The 13,662-nt window shown below is 45.8% G+C and overlaps 1 protein-coding gene across 2 annotated transcripts in view; it reads right to left on the minus strand.

Annotated features, from left to right (window-relative positions):
- CTBP2 (C-terminal binding protein 2) overlaps positions 1–13,662 on the minus strand; it is a 307,050-nt gene that overhangs the window by 154,011 nt on the left and 139,377 nt on the right. For both annotated transcript variants that reach the window (XM_069612046.1, XM_069612047.1), the window contains exons 4-5: positions 9,509–9,715; positions 6,662–6,876 (exon numbers count right to left, since the gene is read on the minus strand). In XM_069612046.1, coding sequence (XP_069468147.1) covers positions 6,662–6,876; positions 9,509–9,715 — 422 coding nt within the window. The remainder of the gene's footprint in view (positions 1–6,661; positions 6,877–9,508; positions 9,716–13,662) is intronic.

Below are 13,662 nucleotides of genomic sequence, written 5' to 3' on the forward strand. Positions count from 1 at the left end.
TTATGCTAAAAGCTGTAGGTACAATGAGATCCTTTGCACTGTGCTTTAGGGATTTTAAGAATTCACTCACTCGCACCAGGAGGTTTCTAGTTTGGGCACTTCACCACTACACCACAGGACCAGATGATAGAATAGAGGTGATTGAAGGTGTAATGACACATACGGAAGTGGTGCGCCCCAGGGAAACCATGGACAGTGATTCTTTGGTTTTAAAGTGCACATCTTTTATAATTTACCAACACTATTGGAAGACGATATCCCCTCTTGGATTATATTTTGTGTGTTGGTTTTTGGAAAAGAAAATGGCCATTCACCCAGTGTACTCTGACCCGTTATGCAAAGGCAATGACATGACATTTGCATATTTCACTGATAAGTGATTTTCTGGTGTCCCCATTTGGCATGTTAATGAGTCCCCCACTTACATGTAGGACTTGAGCATTGACTACACGGGCTTCCTCTCCAGACCAGGATACTGCTCAAGACTTTATATGTGTGGGTTAACCAGGACAAGGCGCACGTTGGCGGAAAAGGTGTGTACATTTGATGGGTCAGAACAATACATTTGTTTAGATGGAACGTTAGGTGTGTAACAATGAAAACAACAAAGGTGTGCCATAAACATGCGCTGTCACATTCACATCACAACGAGACTGGTCATTAGACAAATGTCTTGAAGTTTTTTTTACTCAATAGTTGGTACTGTTATAGCCGACACGTGTTTCGGCCATTTGGTCCTTTTCAAGGCACAGTATCATATCTATGTTACATGTTTAGACAGAAGTACATAGACATTTATTCACGTCATTGATGGAATGACAAACATGTTATTTGAACCATTAACCAAGACCAAAGCCAATTAGATAACCATGTATTTGGTTCAACAGTCGCAATGTCATCCGGCTGTCTGGCTCACCCTCTCGAAGCTAACAAAGAAAGCAGAGGGATCCTATCTAGGGCCCAGCTTTTCGAGAATAGTTGGGGTACGTTCACTCCCTCCCCCTTCACACACAGCCGCTATAGGCTATGGATCTCAAGCCTATTGCAAGCCCTACCAAGTGCCTGTAACTTCTAAGAGTTACTTGTTATACATCTGCCCTCCCATGGTCTGCAGGGCTGTAACACTGCAAGCTGGGCAAACAGAACACAGGCATTAATGGGCTCCCCCCCAGGGACTCCACATTGCCATGGTAGGATGCAGGCAACATAAGGCTGGAGAGACTGTGGAGCAATTTATCACAGCTTTACATGGTTTAGCCAATTCCTGTCAGATTGGCAACAATTTGGATGAGAGACTACGGGATCAGTTTATGTTAGAATGCAATGATAGCAAAGTGCGGGAAGCACTGTGGTCAAAAGGCAATCCATCCATAGACGAAGTCCTTAGAGTTGCAAAGGAAGTCGAACACACCAACAAATGTGTAAAAGAGTTAGAAAGAAGGGTCGAAAAGGAAACAAGGAAGGAGGAAATTTCACAAATACCAGAGGTCTTAGCAGTTCAAGAAAGGCATGTTACCATAGGAAAACTGGGTCTAAAAAGAGAGAGTATAAAAAAGAAGAAGGGAACCAGATTCAAAGAAAGGAGAGAAGGAAATGAGAGAAGAAAATGTTATCGCTGTGATAGCATATATCATCTAGCCAGTAGTGAAAAGTGTCCTGGTATCCGATGTGCAAGAGGTGTAATAAAAAAGGACATTTCACCAACTGTTGTAGAACAAAGATGGAGAACGTTGATTGCATTGATGAACTCTGTGAAGAGTTGGAAAAATGCACCTATATCATTGATAATAAAGAGGTCTATATAGTGGAGGAAGAAGATGCGGATGTTAAAAAACTGATGTCTACATTAGAGATTGACGGCACAAAAATCAGCACGGTAATTTACTCTGATGCCAAGTATATATTATTACCGAAAAACTAATTTTTGAAAAAAACATGCAGCGGGATATTACATTAAAGGAGGTAGATGTCAAACAAGTTGCATATGGTGGAAGATGCATTGATTTAGAAGGTTGGGTTTGGTGACTATGAAGTTCAAGGACGAAACAGCCAAAGGGAAAATGTATGTTTCCAAGAAAGGAATCTACCCACTTCTGAGCTGGATCTTAATGCTGAAGAAACAGTCCATGCTATAGATCAAAAGATCGTATCTGGATCATTTGAACAGCACTCTGTTTTTCAAGAGGATCTAGGCAGTCTAAAGATTTTTAAACACAAAATGTGCATGACAAATTATGCTGCTCCTGTTGTACAGAAAGTGAGACCAGTTCCTTTGGTATTAGAGCTGCAGTCAAGGAAGAACTTGAGAATATGAAAGTAATAGAAAGGGTGGAAGCTTCTGAATGGGTCTCGCTGTTAGTTATAGTTCACAAAACCAATGGAAAACTTAGGTTATGTATAGATCTTAGATGTGTAAACAAATGTGTGATTCCAGACAGACATCCATTCCATAACATAACAGAAATGTTAGGCACTATCAAGGGTGCCAAAGTGATGAGTACACTGGATTTGAAATCTGCATATCATCAAATCATGTTACATCCCCTTTCCAGAAATGTTACTGCTTTCATTACCACTGAAGGTTTATTCCAATGTAAATGAATGCCTTTTGGGCTTATATCTGCAGCTGCTATTTTTCAACGTGTAATGTATCAATTATTCCATCTCATGAAAGGGGTACTATGTTTACAAGATGACGTGTTAGTTTATGGTAAGAATCAAGAAGAACATGATTTTAGGATTCGCAAGATTTTAGATATATTCAAGGAAGCTGGTTTGACACTTAGCAAGGACAAGTGCAAATTTACCAGATCCACTATACAATATTTGGGACATGAGATTGCTGAAAATGTATCAGGCCCAAGGAGGAATTAGTGAACCCTATTCTCAGTTTTCCCAGTCATGATAGCAAAGATAAAGTCATTTCATTTTTGGGCATGGCTGAATATTATGCCAAGTTTATTCCTGACTTGGCCAGTGAAACCTTTCACATGAGGAAGTTGGTGAAGAAAGGTATAAGATTTAACTGGGACGATCAATGTGAGCTTGAATTTAGCAGGATAAAGATAGATTTAAACAATGCGCCCACTTTCAAGAGTTTCAATCCCACAAAAAAGGGATTCTTACTACGGATGCCAGTGATCATGGTTTAGGAGCTGTATTGTCCCAAGTAGAAGGTGGAATAGAATATTTAATCGCTTTTTCCTCTAGAGCTTTAAGGGAGGCGGAATGTAACTACTCCACCATCGATAAGGAGCTTTTAGCTGTAAAATAGCCGATGGATACGTTTTGCTTGTTTCTCTTTCATAGTGATAATACCGAATCAAAAAATCTCGAAAACAAAAATCTCGAATACAAAAGGCCGAAAAAAAAAATGTCGAATTTTTTTTTCAATGTGTTTTTTTCCAAAATGGGGGGGTTCCCCCCCAACCCCCCTTTTTTCATTTTTTTTTTATTTTACCCCTTTTTTTTACTTACCTGACCCCAAAAACATATATAAATAAATAAATAAAAAATTCGATATTTTTTTTTTCGAGATTTTTGTTTCGGGCTTTTTGTCATTCGAGATTTTGACTGACCACCATGAAGTTCATAGTAAGGCCAGACCACAAAGTACTCAAAGAGATTCTGACTACTAAATGTTTGGATAAGGTTTATTCAAGAATTTGAAAGTGGGTAGCAGGTTTGCAAGAGTATAACTGGGATGTAGAGATTGTACCTGGTGTCAAAAACAAATCAGCAGATTGTTTATCACGGTTAACTAATGTTGTGGATAGTGATAATGACGTTGAGTGTGATGAGGAACACATTTTGAATGTCAATCAAGAAGTTGTATCAGAAGAAGAATGGGAGGAGGCTACAGCAGCAGATGAAGTCCTCAAAGATGTGAAAGAGCGCCTTGAAAGTGGTGTAAAGGGCAATGAGATTAGGAAGGATGAGTTACGTTTAGATAAAGGTAAGGTTTTGAGAGGTGATACATTGTTTCCACCCACTGGTGTGAGGAAGAAGATATTAGATTCAGCAGGTTTGACAAAAACAAAACATGTCATCAGACAAGATTATTGGTGGCCTGGGATGGATTCGCAGGTAGATGGACTCATTATAGTTTGTTGTAGATGTGAAGATTCTGCTGAGGGTTACACCACAAGACAAGAACCAATGACTGCAATGTCTATTCCCACCATACATTTTGAATGTGTAGGTGTAGACATTGTGGGTCCTATGAGAAGTCAAGGACCATTAAGATTCTGTATTGTTTTGATTGAAATGCTATCTAGATGGGTGGACATTGAATGGGTGCAGAATATATGTTCCAAAGACATTATTGCATTTTTGGATGCCATTTTCAAAAGGGAGGGTTATCCCACAACCATCATCACAGACAATGGTGTCCAATTAGTCTCAGATGAAATGAAAGTATTTCTTAAAGAGAATGGCGTGGAGCACAAAACCAGTTCCATTTATCACCCTGAGACAAATGGAATTGTTGAGAGGTTTAATAAAGTCATAAAGAATAGCATTAAGGATGCCATTGCGGAGAAAGGAGATTGGAAGAGAGCTGCTGAAGAGACAGTCGTTGCACATACATTCACTCCACATGCCACCACTGGGAGTTCTCCTTTTGAAATGCTGAGGGGCAGAAAACCCAATACAAGGGTTTGTTCTTCATGGTTGGGTAGGGCTTGTAAAATGGACATTGGGCCTCATTACAAGTTTGGAGGTAGCCTTGCCAGTAAAACCGGCAGGCTGCGCCAAACTTGCAATTTTTCCGGCACCCGTGAATGGGCAATTACCGGGTCATTACGGCTCCGCCGGACCCGGTAATTGCCCATTCGCGGGTGTCAGAAAAAAATGCTCCCAATGGGAATGGGGAGGTTGGATGCACCGGCACCATTCAGAATGGTGCCAGCGCATCTGACATGCTCTGCTCGCGGGTGCCGGTACGCCAGGCAGGTCAGACCTGCAGGCGGGAAGGCACCCACAAGCAGAACTCGTAATTTGCCGGTCTGGTAAAAATGGTACCAGCAACCTTACCGGTACTGTTGTTACCAGACCGACAAACTTTTAATGAGGCCCATTGACTTTAAAAAGGTTGAGAGGAATACATTTCCCCACTCGGGTGTTGGAAGAGGTGTGGATTGATCAGAGCCCATACAAGTACTAGAGAGGTTTCATGGTGCTGCCAAGGTTTCAGACGGTAGAGTATGGAATGTAAATAGGGTGTGTAAGAGTGCGAAAGACAGAACAAACAGTATTAATATCGCTAAGTAAAGTAATGATAGAGGGTAAAATCCAAGTCTGAGAAGGAGAAACTCACCGAAGAGAGGGTTATTACCCGCAATAAACGTGTTTGTGGAAAGCCTTCATATTTAAGAGACTATGGGCCTCATTACGAGGTAGGCGGTAGCCATGGTGCTATTAGCACCATGGCTACCCCCTTAACGCATTCCGGGTCCGGGTTGGCGAAATAGGGACTTACCAGGTCATTCCAACCTTGGAGGACCTGGTAAGTCCCCATTCTGAGAACCATTCCCCATTCCCATTCGAGCCCCCATAGGGCTCAATGGGAATGGGGATGGAGCTAATAACGGACCTGCTAATAGCGGGCCCGTTATTAGCTCCCTGGTCCCTTAGCGGCTCCCTCTAAGGGCGCCTGCTAAAACCAGGCACCCATAGCGGGACCCGCTAAGGGACCTTGGAATAGGGTGGTAAGGGTTTACCGGCACCGGTCTCCTTACCGGTGCCCGTTAACCCTTACCGCCCACCTCGTAATGAGGCCCTATGTGAGTTGAGCAGGGCAAAAAATAAATCCAGGCAGATTATTAGTTGTACATAGTTACCACCACTGCAATGTGTGGTCAATTTCTTTAGATGCTAGTCTGTGTATCTTACCATTGATGTTTTACTCCCCATATATTTCATGTTAAATTCTATTGAATGTCTCAATTTCATCCAACATTTGTTACTTACTAGTTTTAATTGCATGCTTTGTTACATTTTTTTCCAGTTTTTCAATTGTGATCATTTGGAGCATTAACCATTTTTGGAGGTTTTGTGTGTAAAGAGGGGAGGTGTGTAGCCTTCTGCATTCTATGTTCTTTGTTCATACTTCCAACAACGTGCTGTAGAATATGGAACAAAGAACTTAGAATGCCTGGGGAAAAATGCAGATTGAAAACAGCATTTCACGAGAGTGCCGTGGATAGCCGGTGGGCCAAGTTATGAGGCTAATAAATCCTTCTACTGCATATATGAGTATGGAGATTATTTCAAGGGTCATTAATAAGACGTCGTGAGTTAATAATGGGAGAGTCAGTAATAAGCTTGTTGAAGGGAGAAGAGACTGAGTTCACTGTGAGGTTCTTGATGGGCGCTGAAGGTAATGAGGTATTGATGGAAGTCGAGGTCATTAATGCTAGGGTGTGTGATAAGAGTGCTGGAGGCAGTGAAGGTAATGAGGTACTGAAGGGAGTTGGCGTCTTGAGGTCAAAGGTGGGAGAGAAAGAGGGGCACTCACGATGAGTGAACTCCATGTTATCGATGGGCTGGAAAGGCAGCTATTGTTTTTGCAAGGGATGGAGAAGAGTTTCCGATGCAAGACCTCTGTGATCACTTAGGATGCAGAGGATGTGGCCTAGAGGTGCTTGTGAGTGTCACTGACCTGCTTTATGGTGAAGTCGTTGATGAGGTGATGGTTGTGTTCGTTCAGGTTGCAGTGCAGGGAGACACAGTCACTCTGGTAGAGAAGATCCTGAAGGGTGTACACTCTCTGCACTCCCAAGGAACGCTCAATGCCATCCTGCAGGTAGGGGTCATAGAAGATGACATTGAAGCCGAAGGCCTTGGCTCGCACAGCTACTGCTTGTCCAGAGCGGCCTGCAGAAAGAAGAAAGACGTTACCCACTAAACACATAGAAGACTGAGTGCTCGCCATGGCCTACTCTGAAAACCCTGTAAAGGAGAGAGGTATTTGTAAATATATTGTATGAATGGACACAAATGCAATTTCTCCTTGCTGTTGGAAGAAGGCCTTCGCTGGGAGTCAGTGTTGGTGCAAATTGATGTAGGTTTCTACAGGTATTCATATGATCCCACCTGGGTTTTTGAAAGGCTTTGTAAAGAAGAAGGACCTCCCGGCCTAACTACTCCCAAATCTACATTTCTCCTGCTGCTGGAAAAGTGGTATCGTCTGAGAGTCAGATTTGGTACAAATGTATTTGAGTTTTGACCGGTTTTAATGCAATCCTGCCAGCTTGTATCAATTCGGAAAAAGAGTAAAACCCCTAATTTCACACTTCCATGGTTGGGAGGGAAAGAAAAACAAAGGTGGGCAAAACGTGGAAAAAGGGGGATGAGTAAGGAAGAGAAGGGTAAGCGATGGGGTGAAGGAGTATATGAGGTGTGTAAGCCCCCCATTAAGAAAGAAAAGCGGCCAGAATAGAGATAAAACATTTTGCACATTTTATTTCACTGGGAGTCACGAAAATGAGCAATTCACATTTCTGACACATAAACCATCCTCCCAGTTATTAAAATGGCTTCTAGAGACCTAAATATTCTTAATTGCTGGGCAAATAGAAGGTTGCCTAATACAATGAGAACAAAGTTGTTTTCCAGTTCACCCTACTGCCACCTGTTAACCTACAATGGCAACTGCAGCTCAGGAAGGTGGCTGGAAAGGGGGGTGGGGTAAAACATTCAGATTATTCCCAAAGGAAACCAGGAACTGCTTAAGAGGGGCTCAGTCCCCACAACGCACCCAGGAACAGTCATGGGTCTTGTGGCAGAGCTCAATGACTGCTCGGTTATATGTGAATTTCTCACTGAGAAAATCCCAAGGCACTTTTTTAACAAGCTGCTAATAATGTTTAAAGAAATATTGCAAGTCACCTTGCAATGCACCTATTTTCTACATACATGTACCTTCTATGGTCTCAAAGTGCCGTCTAGTCGATTTTTCTTTAATGCAAATCCTTTTCTGCAGTCGTTTTTTCTTTTACCTTTCCTAACATACATTCTTCCTACACTTGATCTATAAAGTTCCTTTTAATGAGTGCTTCCACCGCCTTTCCCCACTCCCCGGCCCCACTTCTCTAATCGACCCTTGAAGCCTCCCTTAATCCCCCATATGTTTTCTTTTTAAAACTACCCTTTTTTCTTTTGCTATTATATTTCAAACCTGCAATACTATATTATTGCCTACTTTTGTTATTCATTCATCCTGTCATTTTTTACTCTCTTTATTTTTTTAATTTGTTATTTTTACACTTTCCTTTATTCTCTCTTTATTTCTTTCTGCAACATAATCACTGGTTACCGGCTGGCTCAGGCAGCAGCCTCAGGACTGTATCCTCAGTAGGGAACGCCGCTCTAACCTGCAAGTGATTTCAAAGTCAACCACCTCTCCCTCCTATGACCTACCTGGCAGTGTGGGGCTGAGGGCCCTCCATTGGTCTTCTTTAGGCGGTTTGTTGCTTACATTGCTGTGCGGTGACTGCACTCTAAGAGCATCAGACTAACCCGCCCAACCCGTTTCTGACTTCCAGGCATGTCCCATAACACAGAATGTGTCCACAGATCCACAGTAGCCTGTTGCACCCACAATCTATTCTAGTCTAGGCCACATCTAACCCCCGATCCCCACATCTTGGCACTCCTGAATTACTATTTTGTTGTTTGCAACATGGGATAATGTAAAAGGTAATCCCGGGTCAAAAAGCCACTGTGATTTAACTGGGCAGCTGGAGCCCATCTTGTGCCCATTACGAGGCAAACACCAAATGCTATTTACTATCTATTGCTCCTGCTAACCAATGGCACCAAGGGGTGGGGTGCCTGTGTGGAGTAGTCTCTAGAGGAGGGTCAGGAAGCTGTCCAATCAGCTCACAGGGATCTGTCTGTGGTATAGTGTGGCTAAGAAAGTGGACTATCTCTATAAGCACTGGTTTTGCAGGTTTTGGGGATGTTCCCCTTGTACTCTTATTGTGGGAGTGGGTTGGTTCTGTGTATGATTTGAGATTTTATGAAAACCGGTCTCTGGTGACCTGTTGCAAGCCATGGTGAAATTCAAATGTGCTCTGTGAGGCTGGTGACTGTCTCTGGCGGGTGTCTCAGGGTGGTCCAGTCTGTGAGAATGGTCACTTACCCCGTTGGGTCCCAGATGGAGGGTGCTTTTCTAGTCGGATCTCTCTGTTTGAGAGTTGACTGGCTAGCGCTGTTATCTAGGGTGCTTCTCAATATGCTGCAATTTGTGGGAGGGTGGTCGTTGCCCTGGTTGGTGCCTTAATGAAGGGTGCTTCTCTAAGTGTTGCTCTCTGTGTGAGAGTTGACTGGATGGCTATGTGATAGAGGGTGCCTCCCTCTAGGTGGCTGGCTGTGAGCGTGGCAGCCATCTTGGTTTATCTTCACTCTAGGTGGCTGGCTGTGAGCGTGGCAGCCATCTTGGCTTATCTTCACATGATGGCAGTTATGAGCAGTAATATATTCGATAAATCATGGACCGACATACCAAAGCCGATGAGTCCTAGCGTCTCCCCACGTATCCGAGCAGCTCCCGATGCCACCTCCCGTATATGTTCCACACTCTGTACCCGTGTGCCTTCCCGCAACGCCTGGTACAGCCATGTGTTTCGCCGGTAGAGGTTCAGGATGTGGCAGGTGCTGGAGTCCGCTGTCTCCTCAACAGCTGCTGAAGGGATGTTGCAAACGGCGATGCCTGGAAGGAAAACGTCTAATGGATGTAAGGGTACACAGAGCAATGTACCTTTATTTTACAGCTATGTGAGGTTCTGAGGATATGGCCGATCTCCCTCCCCCTCTGTGTAGGACTCAGGCTTTATAAAGCCTCCATGACCTCTAAGCCAAGGATGAGAAAGCGCCACAAGCCCAATGGGACATGAGAAGTGTGCTGAGATGGGGTATGTGGATCTGGGATCAGGACAGGAGGGGGTTGGTCCTGACTGGGTGGGGCTGGGAGAAGTCTAGAGGATGTCTGAATGGTTGTGGTCAGGGCAGGGAATTCTCCTTCACGGGCCGACTCAGGGGGAGTTCTAGCGCTAGTCTTCTTGCATGCATGTATGTGAGAAGGAAACCCTGGGGTCATGTAGGGTTCCCAAAAAGGTTTGATGGCTGTGAAGCTGATCCCCGGTGTCTTTACACATTTTAATCCTGTATCTATGTGGGATTGTAGATGTGTATCCTAGCAACCACTGTTGGCATGGTCATGGTGATGAACATGGAGCCAATTAGCCAGAAAAGCTGAATTCTTTACTTCCAGTGCTGGCCCTCATCCACAAACTATAAAGACGTCCCCAAATGGGCATGGAAGGGGCGCAGTGTGGATATCTCCCCAGTACCGAGGCAGGAATCGCTGCTAGGATCCGGAATTAGGGCCAGGATGGGGCAAGAGGTTTTCAAGTAATACTGACACCGTGGATTCAGGTTACACCACTGAGGGGGCTCTCTAGTACCCCCGGAGGTGATGAACCCCCTATTTACTGGAAGGAGTCGGCTACTCACACAAAATGACCTAGAATGTTACTCTTAGAAACCATTGTTGAATTTAGGTCCATAAACAGAATGATGTCTCTTGGGAGTCTCATGAAGGATTCCTTTGTTCTGCCTGCACTTGGGTGTACCTTCAGCCAATGCCACATGACAGCCCATGCAGATTTACACACTAACAGGTTCACGTAGATAACAAAAGGGCAGCGAGCATCACCCGAGGAAGCATAGACAAAACCCACCTGTTACACGGGCATCAGAAGGCATCACTTGCACCCACATTTATGCCACTTTCTTTCTACTGAAAAAGCGAGGGGCCCTACAGTAGCTTTTTGGATTCCGCCCTCTGGCAGTACCAGGCATAATGAGCCAGCAATTCTCAATAATCACAATCTTCAGGTAGACTCTGGAGAAGTAAGGGACCCAAAGTACCCCCAGCAGGTGCCAGTAGGGCAGGGAAGAACCGACTGGAGCAATAAACTAAGGAAGGAAAAGAGGGGTGAGAAACCCAATGTGAGCAAGAAGGATGTGTGAGGGAGGTAGTGCGGAAGCAAGGGAGGTACAGGAGGCCCATCAGGGGCAAGGAAAGCATAAGCATGCAGGCTATGCAAGAGCAAGGAAGGGGAGGCCCAGCATAAGCATGCAGGCTATGCAAGAGCAAGAAAGGGGAGGCCCAGCATAAACATGCAAGCTATGCAGCGGCAAGGAAGGGGAGGTCTAGCATAAGCATGCAGGCTATGCAGCAGCAAGGAAGGGGAGGCCCAGCATAAGCATGCATACTATGCAGCAGCAAGGAAAGGGAGACACAGAATAAGCATGCAGGCTATGCAGGAGCAAGGAAGGAAGGCCCAGCATAAGCAACATACTATGCAGCAGCAAGGCAGGGGAGGCCCAGCATAAGCATGAAAACTATGCAGCAGCAAGGAAGGGGAGGCCCAGCATAAGCATGCAAACCATGTAGCAGCAAGAAAGGGGAGGCCCAGCATAATCATGCAGGGTATGCAGCAGCAAGGAAGGGGAGGTCCAGCATAAAATGCAGGCTATGCAGCAGCAAGGAAAGGGAGACCCAGCATAAGCATGCAGGCTATGCAGCAGCAAGGAAGGGTAGGCCCAGCATAAGCATGCAGACTATGAAACAGCAAGGAAGGGTAGGCCCAACACGAGCATGCAGACTATGCAGCAGCAAGGAAGGGGAGGGCTAGCATAAACATGCAGGCTATGCAAGAGGAATGAAAGGGAGACCCAGCATAAGCATGCAGACTATGCAGCAGCAAGGAAGGGGAGGCCCAGCATAAGCATGCAGGCTATGCAGAAGCAAGGAAAAGGAGACCCAGCATAAGCATGCAGAATATGCAGGAGCAAGGAAAGGGAGACCCAGCATAAGCATGCAGACTATGCAGCGGCAAGGAAGGGGAGGCCCAGCATATGTATGCAAGCTATGAGGAGCAAGGAAAGGGAGACCAAGCATAAGCATGCAGGCTATGCAGGAGCAAGGAAAGGGAGGCCCAGCATAAGCATACAGGAAATGCAGAAGCAAGGAAAGGGAAGCCCAGCATAAACATTCAGGCTATGCAGAAGCAAGGAAAGGGAGGCCCAGCATAAGCATGCAGACTATGCAGGAGCAAGGAAAGAGAGGCCCAGCATAAGCATGCAGGCTATGCAGGAGCAAGGAAAGGGAGGCACGGCATGAGCATGCAGGCTATGCAGCAGCAAGGAAGGGGAGGCCCAGCATAAGCATGCAGGCTATGCAACAGCAAGGAGAGGGAGACCGAACATAATCATGCAGGCTATGCAGCAGCACGGAAGGGGAAGCCCAGCATAAGCATGCAGGCTATGCAGCAGCAAAGAAGGGGAGGCCCAGCATAAACATGCAAACTATGCAGCAGCAAGGAAGGGTAGGCCCAGCATAAACATGCAAACTATGCAGCAGCAAGGAAGGGGAGGTCCAGCATAAGCATGCAAACTATGCAGCAGCAAGGAAGGGGAGGCCCCACATAAGCATGCAGGCTATGCAGCAGCAAGGAAGGCGAGGCCCAGCATAAGCATGCAGGCTATGCAGCAGAAAGGAAGGGGAGGCCCAGCATATGTATGCAAGCTATGCAGGAGCAAGGAAAGGGAAGCCCAGCATAAGCATGCAGACTATGCAGGAGCAAGGAAAGGGAGGCACAGCATAAGCATACAGGAAATGCAGAAGCAAGGAAAGGGAAGCCCAGCATAAACATTCAGGCTATGCAGGAGCAAGGAAAGGGAGGCCCATCATAAGCATGCAGACTATGCAGGAGCAAGGAAAGAGAGGCCCAGCATAAGCATGCAGGCTATGCAGGAGCAAGGAAAGGGAGGCACGGCATGAGCATGCAGGCTATGCAGCAGCAAGGAAGGGGAGGCCCAGCATAAGCATGCAGGCTATGCAACAGCAAGGAAAGGGAGACCGAACATAATCATGCAGGCTATGCAGCAGCGCGGAAGGGGAAGCCCAGCATAAGCATGCAGGCTATGCAGCAGCAAAGAAGGGGAGGCCCAGCATAACCATGCAAACTATGCAGCAGCAAGGAAGGGTAGGCCCAGCATAAACATGCAAACTATGCAGCAGCAAGGAAGGGGAGGTCCAGCATAAGCATGCAAACTATGCAGCAGCAAGGAAGGGGAGGCCCCACATAAGCATGCAGGCTATGCAGCAGCAAGGAAGGCGAGGCCCAGCATAAGCATGCAGGCTATGCAGCAGCAAGGAAGGGGAGGCCCAGCATAAGCATGCAGACTATGCAGCAGCAAAGAAGGGGAGGCCCAGCATAAGCATGTAGGCTATGCAGAAGCAAAGAAAGGGAGACCGAGCATAAGCATGAAGACTATGCAGGAGCAAGGAAAGGGAGACACAGCATAAGCATGCAGACTATGCAGCGGCAAGGAAGGGGAGGCCCAGCATATGTATGCAAGGTATGCAGGAGCAAGGAAAGGGAGGCCCAGCATAAGCATGCAGACTATGCAGGAGCAAGGAAAGGGAGACCGAGCATAAGCATGCAGACTATGAAGCAGCAAGGAAGGGGAGGCCCAGCATAAGCATGCAGGCTATGCAGGAGCAAGGAAAGGGAGGCCCAGCATAAGCATGCAGACTATGCAGGAGCAAGGTAAGGGAGGCACAGCATAAGCATGCAGGCTATGCAG

Source organism: Ambystoma mexicanum, chromosome 8, assembly GCF_040938575.1.
Source record: "Ambystoma mexicanum isolate Mex_15411 chromosome 8, UKY_AmexF1_1, whole genome shotgun sequence".
Lineage (NCBI taxonomy): Eukaryota > Metazoa > Chordata > Amphibia > Caudata > Ambystomatidae > Ambystoma > Ambystoma mexicanum.